At 42.0% G+C, this 15956-nt stretch overlaps 1 protein-coding gene across 1 annotated transcript in view; it reads left to right on the top strand.

Annotated features, from left to right (window-relative positions):
• Positions 1–2204: 2204 nt before the first annotated feature.
• btbd11a (BTB (POZ) domain containing 11a) overlaps positions 2205–15956 on the top strand; it is a gene marked incomplete at both ends in the record, with an annotated part of 165977 nt that continues 152225 nt past the window's right edge. The window contains 1 exon segment of the mRNA XM_080851622.1: positions 2205–3075. Coding sequence (XP_080707748.1) covers positions 2205–3075 — 871 coding nt within the window.

Genomic DNA, 15956 nt, shown 5'->3' with positions numbered 1-15956 from the left:
TTAATGTGCCATTCATAACGAGGACTGAGCTGAGCAGAAGATTGCCTTACTAACAGCCCTAACCCATATGTGTATCTCTGGTGGGAGCACAAACCACATTTGACACAATGAAAAAGGTTAGATAGCAGTGGGAAACTATACATTCGTTCCAATATAGTGGAACAATTAATGTCTGCCTGTCAAATTAGACATGTTATGGTCGTTTCATGGTGATATGATGCTATATGCTATATATACAGTGCCATTTCTGTGTTTTTTAAACATCCAAGGCGGTGAATACTAATGTAAGGCACTGTATATTTATTCTGTATAGCATTAAGATATGTGACTAAACTAAAGCATGTTCATCAGGAACCATCTGAGCAGCGTGAAGTTCAGCGTATTTATTGTAAACTGTGAGATGTGCAGCCGTTGAGTGCATTTACATTTAGATTTACATTTAGTCATTTAGCAGACGCTTTCCAATGTGACGTTCAAGGGAGAGAACAGTCAGGCTACAAGGGAGAGAACAGTCAGGCTAGTGATAGTGATAGCAGCCCCCCCCCCCCCCCCCCCTCAATTTTACACTGAAAACTCAGCTGTCGACTGCAATCTGACAGTTCTGACAGTGCAATCCTATGACTGGCCATGCAGGTGGCACTATAGTAAATGTTTTATATGCTTAGGACAAAACTGTTATTAAGCTTACAACTCCACTATAACTGTTTGTGTAGATTTGTGCTACCACAGAGATGTCTTGCTCAAATAATAAGTCATGTGGTTATTAATGATTATTTCCAATCCGATTATTTTCATGGGTTTTGTTTGACTGATGGGCGCGGGATAAGCTGCATACTTTGTATTCTTCAAGCGTCTACTGAACATACATTTTGGCCCCAATGCGATAAATGACCAATATGCAAGTGACACTTTAAAATAAAAATCATGTTACTAACGGCAGACACTTATGCGAATAGGAATAATGTGCTCAGTTCACTTGATTTATGTAAGAATACTGCTGGCAGCATGAGAGGGCTGTAGATCTCTAAATCTCTAATGGTAATTTTCAGAAAGACAGAAAGGCACAGTTGCAGTGGTGCAGACTGCTTGTGGCTGTAACTTGAAACTTTGGATTATTCTGGATTTAAAAGCCTCACAGAGAATTTTCCTGTTGCATCATCATACGATTCACATCATTTTTCAAAGAAGATTTAACCAAAATCCCCTCCATCCATCCCTTTAACCCAGTTGATTCATGATTTCGTTTTTGACATCTAATTATTTGTCTTAAAATTGATGTAGATAGTCTGTCCTGTCACGGGTTGGAGAATAATAACTTCAATTTCAGAGTTAGATGGGCTCGGATGGATAAAAGGAACTAGATTTGCACCAAATTGCTTTGATCCTGACTCAGTCATCATAGGGAAGGAACTTTGCCTGCTTTGAATCCCCTCCCAACATCACGATTTTCTTTAACTACCAAATGTTTAGCCATCCAAATACAGATGCTTTTGCCTTTATGCACAGAATCGAATCTTGTTATATACTGGCATATTAAACCAGCACAGAGTTGAGGTATTAAAAAAATCTCGTTTCATGTCATGTAGTAGGAACAACGCTATTACAACAGACAATTACGTACATGTGGTAGATGTCATAGGATGTCAGAAACACACCAGGAATAATATCGACTGTTTGACGTGGGAACATTATACACAAAAATCGCCAGGAGCACCGATAGCCCACGCGTTGAATAAACAAATGTGAACACGAATTGAGTCATGATTGTTTCGCGGCTAAACATCTCTCTGCAACAGATAAGCACAGTCACTGTTCGAAGTCTCGAGCTGTCAGGTTGCCCCTGCCACAGCTGACTTATTGACGTCTCTGATTGGATGCCTTCTTCCTTTATGCATATATAACCCCTCCCACTCGCGAGAGATGCTTTGCAGCGAGCAATGCAGTAGTTAGTAGTCGTGAGTCCGCCAGCTCTCAAGTTACGCACACGAAGTTAAGCGCAACAGCGAGTTGATGCCACATTTTCGGTGAAGTAGGAAGGAAAAAGGATATTGGAAGAAGAGTTTTGGTCTGCATTAGAGATCAGATAAAACAACAAATATCAAGACGGACGCAAGGACCAAACTGCAACCCTGGCGGCAGTGAAGTACAAGAACGGATTTTTGGCATTCCTTTAAAAAAACAGGTATACACTATGAGGTGCAGCCATGTCAGGCAACGGTAAGACTGCCGCGAAGACGCTGGAGGATTTAACGTTAGATTCCGGTTATGGTGGAGCCGCGGACTCCTTCAGGTCGTCCAGCGTGTCTCTGTGCTGCTCGGACACGCAGCATCTCGCGTCGTACGCGCATGGGGGCAACTGCTGGCATCTAACCGAGTCTATGCATAGCAGACATAACAGTTTGGACACAGTAAACACAGTCCTGGCGGAAGACACGGAAATCCTGGAGTGCTCTGGCCAGTGCGCGAGATTGCCGGAGCTGGAGGACGTGCCATGGAACCTCGGAGATGTGGAGAGCGCGCTCAGAAAGGAGGAAGAACTGCGAGTGGGTTGCCCGACGAGAGAGATCCTGGCCAAGCTTTCAGCTCTGGTGAGCCGCGCGCTGGTGAGAATTGCCCGGGAGGCGCAACGCCTGAGCTTACGCTATGCTAAATGCACCAAGCATGAAATTCAGAGCGCAATTAAGGTGGTCCTCTCATGGACCATTTCTGTCAATTGTATTACTGCAGCGCTCAGTGCCCTGTCACTGTATAATATGAGCACTGGCGACAAGTTCAGCCGGGGGAAGTCCGCGCGCTGTGGACTGGTCTTTTCCGTTGGGAAGTTCTTCAAGTGGATGGTCGATAGCCGGGTGGCCTTGCGGGTCCACGAGCATGCGGCTATATACCTTACTGCGTGCATGGAAAGTCTCTTCCGAGAAGTGTTCAGCCGTGTTCAACGCAGTGCATTGACCGAGAAGGACAACGGAATCCCTAAGTTTACCTTGGAGTCGTTGGAGCAGGCTATCAACAACGACTCGGAATTATGGGGTCTTCTGCAGCCATACCAGCATCTCATTTGTGGAAAGAATGCGAACGGTAAGAGCAGTCCTTGCTTCCGTTATGTGTGTGTGTCTTTTTTTGGGGTGTTATAAAGAGTTTTCTTTGGTATTTCTGCCAGTTGGTTTGCAGTGGAAACCACCGGATGGTGAGCTTGCTTATCATGTATTCAGTCTGTTTTTCCGGCCCATGCTCCCTATCTGGTGTGGTATCAATTGCTCGTGCAAGCGTCATTATGTAATTAGTTTGCAGTTTCAACTCTAGCGCACTCAGTGCTAGATTGATTTGAGGTGTGTCGAGTGTTGGCTGGAATATAGTGGCAAAGAGCACAGCCACTATTTCAGTGTACGAAGAACGAACATATCCAATTATTCTTTTCACACAAACCTGTCTTTCTCAGTTCGTCCATTGGCCCAAGGCCTCTAGACGTCTTTGTAAACTACTTTAATACAGCATCCAATGAACACTACAGAGAAGAGCCCTATTACATCATTAGAAGTGTATTGTGAAGAGAAATGTCCCCATAGTGAGTGTCAACACAGGATGGCCTTCGGGAGAATCGTTGGGCACAGACTCCTGCCAGCATCCTTAGGAGCGGAAATGCTCAGAGCAGATATTTACCACCATAGCAAATTCTCCAATATGTTCTATCTTACATCTGTCTTGAAAAGACTTTCCTGCTTATCAGCTGGAACATCCCCATCTCAGTGACCCAGTGTTAAAACCATAACACCATGGGAATGACAAGAAGTCCCTAAAGACCTGTCAGAAACCCCAGAGGAATGGGGCTGTAATTGGGGCAGGACCTAGATACTGTATGTGTGTATGTCCCATACTAGCACTTTGCAGGTACTGCCACTGGCGCCCACCTGGCCCTACACACACACACACTCACTCACACACAAACTCACGCACGCACACACACACACACACACACACACACACACACACACACACACACTCACACTCACACTCACACTCACACTCACACTCACACACACACACACACAGACACAGACATACACACACACACACACACACACACACACATACACACACGCACACACACACACACACACACACACACACACACACACACACACACCACACTATATTAGCATGTATCCTAGTGCACACATGAAGACACAGACACACACACACACACACATACACACTCACGCACACACACACACACACGCACACGCACACGCACACGCACACGCACACGCACACACACACACACACTCTCTCACACACACACACACACACACACACACACACACACACACACACACACACACACACACACACACACACACCACACTATATTAGCATGTATCCTAGTGCACACATGAAGACACACACACACACACTCACACACACACACCACACTATATTAGCATGTATCCTAGTGCACACATGAAGACACACACACACACACACCACACTCTCACACACACACACACACACACACACACACACACACACAAACACACACACACACACACACGCACACACACACACACCACACTATATTAGCATGTATCCTAGTGCCGCTTTAGTCGTGTATTGCCTTAACTAAGGGTGAAACTACTGCTTAATGCACTGCACCGTAACTGGTCTCTCTTGTCACAGGCCTGTGAGTTGGCATAGAGAAGACAAAACTGGCCAAAGTCTGTGCGCAGTCTACCAGGCCGGTCTTGCCTAGTCAGGTCCAGTTGTGTAGTGTAGCGGATCATTCTGGCCCCTCTCCTAGTCAGGTCCAGTTGTGTAGTGTAGCGGATCATTCTGGCCCCTCTCCTAGTCAGGTCCAGTTGTGTAGTGTAGCGGATCATTCTGGCCCCTCTCCAGCGTGTTGCCTTTGGCCTCAGGACTTTTGTGTCTGGGCTCTTTTGGGAAACAAATTGTTCTACTTTTGAGAATAACCCAGAACATTAGTCTTGATGGCTTGTGTGAGTCATGTAAGGACTGGTCGACGGTATAAAATGTGGCACTTCAAGGTGTGGTGGTATATATGTGCACCTGCTGCCTGCTGTGCATCTGTGATATTGTTTTTATTTATTTTAGTTTTTTATCCGTAAAGGCTACCTTCTCCATCAATGTGAAATCATCCTGAGTGTTTCCAGTTATGGCAATTATTCTGGGTAATGTTTAAGGTCACAAAAAGCCTGTCACTATGCAAATGTTGAAGCTTGATTAACAGAGGCTAGAATACGGACTCGATAAACATGAAAAGTCATTCGGAAAAGATGTGTTGTGATGCTACTCATAAAAACATTTCATAAGGTTTTGTATGACCATACTAATCTTCTTAAACGAGTTCAAATATGTGTTCACACTGTAAGAAAACTCCGATACCACTTTGTGGTATGACAGGAGCCGCTAAACCTTTTACAGCCCATTAGCCTCCCAAATGATGACTGGAAAGCACAATCATTTGATTATCTTTTAATAGTTGAGTGCATACTGATAAAGCCCCTCAGAAATCAACCCTGACACGAGTATTAAAAGGCCAGTTCATAAATGGCTTGATTGAAACTAGCATGTGAAATTGCTTGATTACATCGGATCATATTCATAACACGCTAGGACCTCACAGCTGTGATACAAGTTCTTTTGAGCCACAGGATAGGGACATTACAATAAAAGTCTGTAAAATACTGTCATGACCCGCCTAGTAAAATTGATTTTAAGCCACTGAGCTCAACTCAGTACAGCATTTCGTTCAGATTGGGCAACTCCTTTTGAGCCGCAGGATAGAGACATTACAATAAAAGTCTGTAAAATACTGTCATGACCCGCCTAGAGATGCACCGATATGGACTTTTAGGGCCGATACCGATAACCGATAATTATTGGTTTATTGTGGCCGATACCGATATTTTTTTGTATTTAAAAATAAAGGGTACAAAAGGTTTTAGATGTGCTTTTTTATTTTCTCAAATGTTAGGGCACAAGAAATTTCATCAAAAGCAACACACTTGATGGCTAGAGCCCTCAACAGGATGCACTACAACGCTTAACATGTAGTACTTTATATTCACTATAATATCAAGTCAAAGCAAATAGCATCCAACATTCAAGACTGTCGTGTGTGTGTGTGTGTGTGTGTGTGTGTGTGTGTGTGTGCGTGTCACATCAGTAAGCAACACATTTGATGGCTAGAGCCCTCAACAGGCCAGGCAACGGACCTATGAGTATAACAGGCTACCCGGGAAAACATATTTGGAGGGAAATTAGACGTTTAAAATATCGGCTTAAATTATCGGCCAAAATTATGATATCGGTATAATAATAATATTTTATTTTTTCCACTTATCGGCCACTAATATATCGGCCGCCGATATATCGTGCATCTCTAGACCCGCCTAGTAAAACTGATTTTAAGCCACTGAGCTCAACTCAGTACAGCATTTCATTCCGATTGGGCAACTCCTTGTCTTGGTTTGCAGCCTTTGGAGTGGACTGCAGTCAAGTCAACAGTTCAGCAACTGCTTATTGCAGGCATCCTTGATGCCAAGGTCATTACCACCGGCAAGGAGGTTATGTTTTCGCCCCTGTATGTTTGTTTGTTTGTTTGTTAGCAGGATTACGCAGAAACGCATGGACCGATTTCCCTCAAACTTTGTGGGGTTATTGGTTAATATAATGGCACTAATTGATTAGATTTTCAGATGTCAAGGTCAAAGGTCAAGGTCACAAGGCGGAGGTTTGCATTCTCTGAATGCTCCCATTCTTGTTGTATATTTTTTACCTCCCATACCCCCCCATGAATTCAAAGATCAGGCGACAGATTGCTGCATTCCCAGTATAGCACTGCGGGCACCAACCTATGCCAAGTCAGTGCAGTTCGATCACTCAACAGGTATTGACTGGGCTTCATTTTTTTCAGAGTCTCACATTTTGGCATCCCTTCTACTTGTTTCGCTCATTCCACTCATCACTGCATAGACCTTCATCTAGAGGAGAGTGCGGCTGTGTTGTTGTGGGTGCAGTTATGTTTTTATCTGCTTTTGGGCACATCTGCCTTCCTTCACACAATGGTGGCCGGAGGTGCTGTCCTGAACACCAGGGGAGTCTCATTGAGAGGTTTTTATTTTTTTTGCTCAGTACCAATGAGGAGTATTGATCATTAAAGCCCCTCTGGGAAGGTGTGAAGAGAGGCTGCCTAAATAGGATGCCTAAACAAAGACCCAGGAGGCAAACAGAACAGCAAGGACAAGAAGAAGGGTGAACAGGAGTACGTCAGTGATTGAAACCTAGTAAAAAAAAAGAAAAGTAAAAGTGCAAGTTAGGAATATTATTGGAGATTATTTTAGTTGACATGAGAGAGACATGAAGAGAACACTAAGAAGACTGCGATGAGTCATGGATTCTCATGATGTCAGCAGCGTTAGAGTTCCAAAGACTAATACGTGTGTAAAATGTACAAACAGGAGGAAAAAAAAGATTGCCACAAATGTGACTAGAAAGTGTATATTATAAGCAGCAGTTGTGTCGGCTCCAATTTATTACCATTTTAACTGTACATTTTGTCCCAGGGAAACCTTGGCTGCAAACAGTATAATAGGATAAAGATTTGACTTTGCTCTTCTTCAACAACATACTTTGTATATTTGCATACAGTGGATAAACATTTTTTTTTACCAACAGCTAACATAAAAATACAGCCGCAAGCAGTAATGAGGGGGCCAAGCAGTCCAGAACGGCATAGTTGCCATGGAAACATTTTGTCAAGGGCATACCTATAAGCGCACTTGTTTGGTCACCTGTTGGTGACTGTAGCGCAGTATTTGAGCGTCTGTAGCGAAGAACGGTTTGGAAAATAAGAAATCCATCTGATAACTTTCGTTAGGCTTTGCCTGAAGATTTGAAAAAAGATTTTGGTAAAGACTGGGAAACAAATTGTGGTCTGTGATTGAACTTTTTCATGAAATCCAATATGGTAGAAGATCCAGCATGGATCCAATATTTTTGCTAATTTAACAAGCGATCCCTTATTTTAAAGATAATTAATTTTTTTGACCAACAGGACCCATTTTGTGGTGACCCAAGTGGTTATTTGTTGCCTCTCTGATAAAAAATACACACATTGATGAGAATTTATGTTTTGATGGATCAAAATTAATTTAGGTCATAAAACAAGGTGATGCTGCTTTGCCATCAGTAATGGACATCCGATTAAAAGTCATGTGTGCGTAAGCAAGCGCATCTGATTTGTTCATGTGTGACTGCCCTTCATTCCTCCATCCTCACTGCATCTCTTCCTCAATTCCTTCACTAGAGGGAGGGTCTAGGATGGAGGAGAGGAGGGAAGGAAGGAAGGAGGGTTGACAAATAAAGGAAATGAGACTCATCCCTTGGCAGGAGTTTAAAAGTGATCGGAGTAAATTGCTGATGTGCTCTTGGAGATTTCTGTGCATAGCACATTTATATGAAAAGACTGAACAACAGACAGATTGTGCTGTTATATGATCAAGGTTGAGACCAGAGATGCTTCAGACTCCCCGTTTAATCTGTTGTGTCTGAAGCATCTTTCGTGTTTCACTACTCTGGCAACAGTAGTCTAAAAAGATTGTTATATATGTTACATGTGTTAAAAGTTAAGGAACTAGAGTTTGTGGAGGTGGTGACGGTACAGTGATTGGGGGTGAAGCAGTGCCTGTAAGTGATGTCATGTGGCTTTGAGAGCTGCCTATTAGGGATATGAGGATGAAAATGACTTTATGTTGCGCTAAAGTTGAGCATTTTGTAAAATCTTCATTTATATAAAAGTAACAATATGAGCTTCATTGTATTACTGTGCTTGCCATTCTTTATCAAAGTGACAAAAAATATTCATGTATATAAAATGTAGGATTATTAGTTAAAGGCAAGAATAGGTTTGATTACAATTTTAAATGTAGAGGAAGTGCTACATATAGGTATCCAAGTATCAACATGTATAACAGGGCAGGGGTATACACTCTCAAAATAATATGTTTTAAAATGGCTGCAAGCAGCGATCATCTGCGTCCAAGCTGAGTGTGTGTACTGCTCCAGGTAGCTAAAGGTTGAATGATCTGACTGCTTTTTAGACTATTTGAATTTAGTAAACGGATTTAGAGACAAATTACATTTTTAGATCGAAACCATGTCAGAAGAACAAAGGGAAAACGAGCCATGTTAGCGTTGATTTGTTTGAAACTGGGTAAATAGCTTCTATACGCCGTTATAAATGAGCCTACAAGTTAATCCGCTGTAATTATCTTCGTGTTGGACCACCATATTTAGTCAGTACTGTATCTCTGCTGCATTATCAGTCTCGGCATGGTAACGGTTTGAATAGGGTATGTGAAACCCTTGAGCAGAAACCCCTTTGTGTACTGAGTCAACAAACTCCTACACGCGTGGCTCTGGTGCTTATGGACCAGATGGCCAACCAGGAGGAGGGTAGGCATGCAGGAGTCAATACAGTACCCACTGCACACTCTGGCGGGAGATAGATTGACATCATGACATTATGGCTGGAACGAGATGTGGTCAAGGTAGTGAGAAAATTGGAGGGATCACGTAAGGGGTCAGCAGGGTCAGCAGGGTGCCTAATAACATCTCAAATATGAAAGGGTTCAACCGAGGAACATGGTCGCCAGACAGCGGCAAATTGGTGTTCTTGTCAAATTGCAAAGAGGGCAAAGAGAGGTCAGAATATCACTTCAAAAAGTCAACCGCATTACTGTCATCACCAATCAAAGGCACATTGCGGTGAATCAAGTGTATTTGAATGTATCTGTGTTCCTTATGGAGTATGGACTATGGAGAAAGATGTCATGTCTGTTTTCGTGATTGTTATGTATGAATTGTGATGTTTTTTTTTCTCTATTTCCTGAGGTTCATGGCTGTGATTCAGTTTTATAATGGTATGTCACCTTTCTTATTTCTTATTCACCTTAAAGTTAGTCAATAGACACAAGTGTTTTGTTTATGTAACGATTCACTGATGCTGTGTTGTAATCTTTGCACATACAGCACATGTAAGATTACTTGTGTCCACTCTTGTCCTCCTTACAGAGTAAACAGCTCAAGCAATTCCGCCAAAGCACTTGAAATCTTGTCAAACTTGAAATCATGTCAACAAGGTCACAAGCAATTTTACAAGAACACCAATTTGCCGCTGTCTGATGGCCATGTTCCTCGGTTGAACCCTTTCATATTTGAGATGTTATTAGGCACCCTGCTGACCCCTTACGTGATGCCTCCAATTTTCTCACTACCTTGACCACATCTCGTTCAAGCCATGATGTCATGAATGTGTCATACTGCCATACGTGTACGTAGTGTTATTCACTGTGATAGCAGGACAAAGGTTAAAAAGGTTATAAAGCACATTGAGTTGCACATGTGCATGAAATGCGCTATATAAATAAAATTGCCTTGCCTTGCCTATATTTTAACAAGCACTGGTGTTGGCACATAAGCCAGACTCTTGCCTAGCGCCCTTACGAAACCCTCCGATGATTGTGAGCCATCTTGACCTCACATTATGGAGAAAGTGAGATTTGTCTTTTGTCAACAATAGCATGCGCCCTTGCTTCAAGATGGTAGGGGCAGAGAGGGAGATAGATAGATAGAGAGAGAGTTTGGTTAAGCAGATCCACATAAATGTAAAATGTGAGATTTGTCTTTTGTCAACAATAGCATGCACCCTGGCCTTGCTACAAGAGGGTAGTGACAGAGAGGGAGATAGATATGGTTTAGCAGATCCACATAAATGTCATTTGTTTTGCACTTGGATATTGGGGAACAAATTCATTATTTTTATTCACAGATATTATTTGACAACAAGTGAGAGGCCACAGAAAACACCTTTTACTAATTTCACTCTTTGGCCAGTTTGGATGAAATGTGGTGGGTAGTGAATTATCTTCTAATCGAGAAGTGGTGTCAATTTGTGACCTTTTTGTTTAAACTGTAGTGCCAGTGAAAATATGATTTAACTCATTCATGCAAACAAGTGCAACCTTTCACCAGTCAAGTCACACTCAGCCTTCAATTCCCCTGGGTTTCAAATGAACATGGTCTTGGAGAGAGTTGTAAAGCAGTACATGACATGTTATATTGTATATTGTATATATTCCACACATGATATTTACCACAGTTAAATCAAATATTTAACAAGAATGCTTTAAGTCCCACTGGCATTTGTGTTTCAAGAGGAACATCTTTTTTTTGTGAGGTGTAGAAAGAGGGTACGTGCAGGTTTACACTGTTTGCTGGTTTGTTAATAATAGATTATTGATGTAAAATCAATAATAGGTGTTAAACATCAGCATACATGTTTCAGCAGGCCATCTGAGACAGAGACATCCCCCTATTGCAGTTATTTAAAAGATTAATTGTATCTTATGTAATAGTAGTTTATGTATACATGTGTATGTGTGGGTGAATCATATAATTCTCATCACATTCTCAAGCTCTGCTCCTTGACACCAGCTGTTTGTTTGTTTGTTTGTTTGTTTGTACTATAGGCATACAAGTTAATTATTAGTTATGAATGTCAGTGCGACTGTCGACTGTCAGTATGATTTCTTACGCTGAATGCTCATGAGGTTGTGTGTAGCCAGGAGCATGAGAGCATCAACACATTTCTTTGGCTTTGCAGTGCGGGTACGGGAATTTTCTCCTGGTCTAGTGTCTTTGGTCCTGGTCTGCATTTAAGTCTTCTCCTGGTCTAGTGTCTTTGGTCCTGGTCTGCATTTAAGACTTCTTCTGGTCTAGTGTCCTTGGTTCTGGTCTGCATTTAGGTCTTCTCCTGGTCCTAAATTGACAGGAAGTATGTGTACGTCTGAATACTGTGGCCTGTGTCTTCCTTTCATTACAGTGTCTTCTTCCTGTTGTTTGTCTTGTGTGGTTCAAAGACACAGACATCGTCCCTTGTGGCGTTGCTGTTTGTGTGGACTTACAGTACCAGTCAAAAGTTTGGACACACCTTTAACCTTTAAGTATTTTCTTTACTTTTATTATTTTCTACATTGTAGATTTATCCTCAAGACATCTAAACTACAAAAGAATAATGTGCTGAATAAAAAAGGTTTATCTACCATGTATAAAATAATAAAAGTAAAGAAAATACTTCTCAAAAAATTAGAAGGTGTGTCCAAACCTTTGACTGGTACTGTACAGTGATCCCGCCTATACACTCTGCCCAAATTAGAGAGGGCGAATCCAAGTGCTGCTTTCCACGTGTTTGGGACGAGCTCATGATGAGTTCGTGTTTGCTTCCACATTCACATGTCCCTCAGTATTGTTAAATATCCCAAAAATGTGGAATTACGCAGTATTTCAGATACTTACATGATTTACATGGTTATTTGGCCTGATCTGGTCTATGCCTCATGTCCAAGAAGAAGAGATTAAAGGCTAAATGTTTTTTTTTTATGCTGTCAGTTTCCAGTGGGTTGTATGTATGTAAAGAGTTTGGAGTGGTGTCTGAAAACATGAGCTTTCCATTTCCATGTGTTCCAAAATCGTACATTGATCAGTGGAGAGCTTTTCCACCAGGATTTCCACTGGAAATCCAATTTAGTTTCAAGAGAAACACACTTGCCCCTACTTAGGTTACCGTCAGCGGTGTAGTGGTCCCTGGAGAAGTGGGTATACTCTTAATTTGCAAGACTCATGGTTTCTAATGAGTTTTGCTAAATGAAAGCTGCCTGAAATCCTAAAACAAATACACTTTTAGTTACAACAGACATGATATTTTTTTTTTGCTTTTTCCACAGAGAGCACAAACAGCAGCAAATAGGCTTTAAGAAATCAGAATATTCACTGTTCATTCTGAAGACTGCACACGTTGATGCAAACATCTTTTTCATCTTAGACTCCCAGAGTTATGTCACAGGATTATGTTAAGGTTTAAATGACTTCTCTGTGCAGGAATCCGCTAATCACTTTTTTCCTGTTAGATTTCTGAGTGAATACGAATAGGGGTTCACATTTCATGGAAGCTCGGAAGCTCTACAAATACCCGTTTCACAGAAGGCAGAAGGTGTCGAGACTCACAGGAGGACGCCTTTTCAAACCACTAGTCATTTTGTTGCGATACATGAGGTCTAGCTAGTGATGTAGTCAAATATGGCTAACCAGATAAGAGTCTCCGAAAGAGCTTGGATAGCTGACCGACCTCCTTTTCTGTCTGGCTGTGTTGTAACACCACTGGCTCTTCTCGCTCTTGCTCTGTGTGTGTGTGTGTGTGTGTGTGTGTGTGTGTGTGTGTGTGTGTGTGTGTGTGTGTTGTAACACCACTGGCTCTTCTCGCTCTCGCTCTTGCTCTGTGTGTGTGTGTGTGTGTGTGTGTGTGTGTGTGTGTTGTAACACCACTGGCTCTTCTCCCTCTGTGTGTGTGTGTGTGTGTGTGTGTGTTGTAACACCACTGGCTCTTCTCCCTCTGTGTGTGTGTGTGTGTGTGTGTGTGTGTGTGTGTGTGTGTGTGTGTGTGTGTGTGTTGTAACACCACTGGCTCTTCTCGCTCTCCCTCTCCCTGCTGCTGTCCTACTTCCTTCCATCGTCCAAGTCCCCAGCTGCATGGAGCAGGTGACTGAAAAACTCCATCTCAAGGTCTGCCACAGTGCGCCATGGAAGGTTCCAGAAACATCTGAAGCCGTCAGACAGACACACAGTAAAAGTGTGGGGCCCATGAATATCTATAACCCAAGGGGGATGCTGTTTCCAATGGGAGTGGTTTGGGCTTTTCTATTTGGTTTTGCCCTCAGACTTGCCCTCATATGTCCTTAGGACTATCATTTGTTGGAAGTAGGGGTGGGGGAAAAAAAATCGATTAATCGTTTTTTCTCGATTCTCTCTAAAACGATTCTGTCACGATTCAGAAAAGTTTATAATCGATTTTGTAATTTGATTTTTTTTACACATCCATTTTAGGTTGAAATGCAATTATCAATTAATTATCGATTATCAATTCGAAACCAATAAAACGATTATCCATGCATTTCGACTATTAAATCATTTGAGTTTGCAACTCAGAGTCTAAAATCACTTCCTACTTTGTGTTTGATAATTAAAGAAAATCAACAGATTAATTATTATTATTTATCCATTTTATGTTGAAACCGATAATCGGTTTAAAATCGATAATCAATTTATAATCTAATCGTGAGGTGCCAAGAGATTCCCACCCCTAGTTGGAAGTATATTTCATTTTACACTAAACGGCTGCCTTAACTTCCATTGGATTATTGAGTGTTAAGTCAATGTTACGTTTAAATGTTCTGAAGACTAATACATTGGCACATGTATTTACAGCAAAAAGCAAAATGTGAGACAAAGAAAACAGCATTGCAATCTCCCTTTGCTTACTTTCTGGCCATATTATAGGTGACTCAAGCAGGGAAACAGTCCAGCCATTGCCCTTGTGTCTTCTTAATAAAGATTTAGTCAGTGTGATTCATCTCAACTAATCCAGGACATGTGGTACCATCAGAATCAGAATCAGAATCAGAATCAGAATCATGTTTATTGGCCAAGTACATTTTCATATACAAGGAATTTGTTGTGGTGTTTAGTTGCTCTCAATGTACTTTAACTGAAAATGTGCAGTATATCACAACAGTTTAGGAATAAATAAATACATATAATGTAATATAAATATAATAATAAATATAATACATTGTCAACTGTTCATTAAGGTGACGGCAAGGGGGAAAAAAACTGTTCCTGTGTCTGGTGGTTTTGTAAGTCTTCTGGGTTAGGGTTAGGGTCGTCTGCAGTCTTGTAACTCAGTGTCCAGTGTTGTGCATCCTACCATTTCTCAAAGGGCAGCTGGGGGAACAAGGAGAAAAGTTGCATTATTCAGGCGACATATACAGGCAAGGGGTTTACATGGCCAAAAATACCTGAAATACCTGAAGGTCAACATTTTTTTTGGACATCTGATCTACTGACAGGGGCTTGGAAGTATTAAGTAACCTTTCGAAGTTCACATCCTGTCCCCCTATGTTTGATATGAGACATTTGCCAAGGGCGCGAGCCCTTTGGCTTCAACCCATCCCTGCCGTTTCTGTAGTTGAGTTTTAATTAACAGTTTTCAAAGGACCTTCCCTGCTCCTATATTTGGGGCGGCATGCTAATTACTGTTTTGCTCACGATCTCCAGAGGGACGAGGGGGGGACGAGGAGCAACGACGACGAGCAAATTGAACGTTTGTTGTTGTTTGTCTGGCAGACGCCTGAGCAAAGCAAACAAATTTCAATTAGGAGCGTCAAGGTGGAGGCCAGAGGTCTAAACAAATGCATCACTAAACAATTTAGCAATCAACGAGGATGTAAGCTACGTTAGCGCAGAGAGGAAGTGGAGCCCTTCAAGGCAAGGCAAGGCAATTTTATTTATATAGCGCATTTCATGCACATAGATAGATAGATGGATACTTTATTAATCCTGAGGGAAATTAAGGTGCAACTCAATGTGCTTTACATATTCAATAGCTGGAAAGACAATAAAGAATTAAAAGGCTAAAAAAGATAAGAGTAAAGTGAAACAAGCAAAAAGAAGATTATAAACATATATAAACAAATAAAAGACAAGAAAGTAAGTGTACTGGAAGAACAAAATCATATGGAATATAGGTGCCACAACTCACAGCCTTCAGCCTGCTGCATCTGCACTGCTGTCCCCCTTTTCCAGCAGAGTGAGTTGGGCTATGACACTGCAAACACTCACTCTATTACACATACACACACACACGCAGACACACACAAACACACACACACACGCACACACACACGCACGCACGCACGCACGTACGCACGCGCGCACGCACGCACGCACGCACGCACACACATACACACACACCCTGTGACACCCTACCGTATCAACCGGCCCGGCCCGCACTCCCCTGCCTTCAGGGCTGTCTGTGAAAATTGCTCAAG

The sequence above is a fragment of the Sprattus sprattus genome (genome assembly GCF_963457725.1).
Source record: "Sprattus sprattus genome assembly, chromosome: 14".
In the NCBI taxonomy this organism is placed as follows: domain Eukaryota; kingdom Metazoa; phylum Chordata; class Actinopteri; order Clupeiformes; family Clupeidae; genus Sprattus; species Sprattus sprattus.
This window is presented reverse-complemented; position numbering and strand designations above follow the sequence as displayed.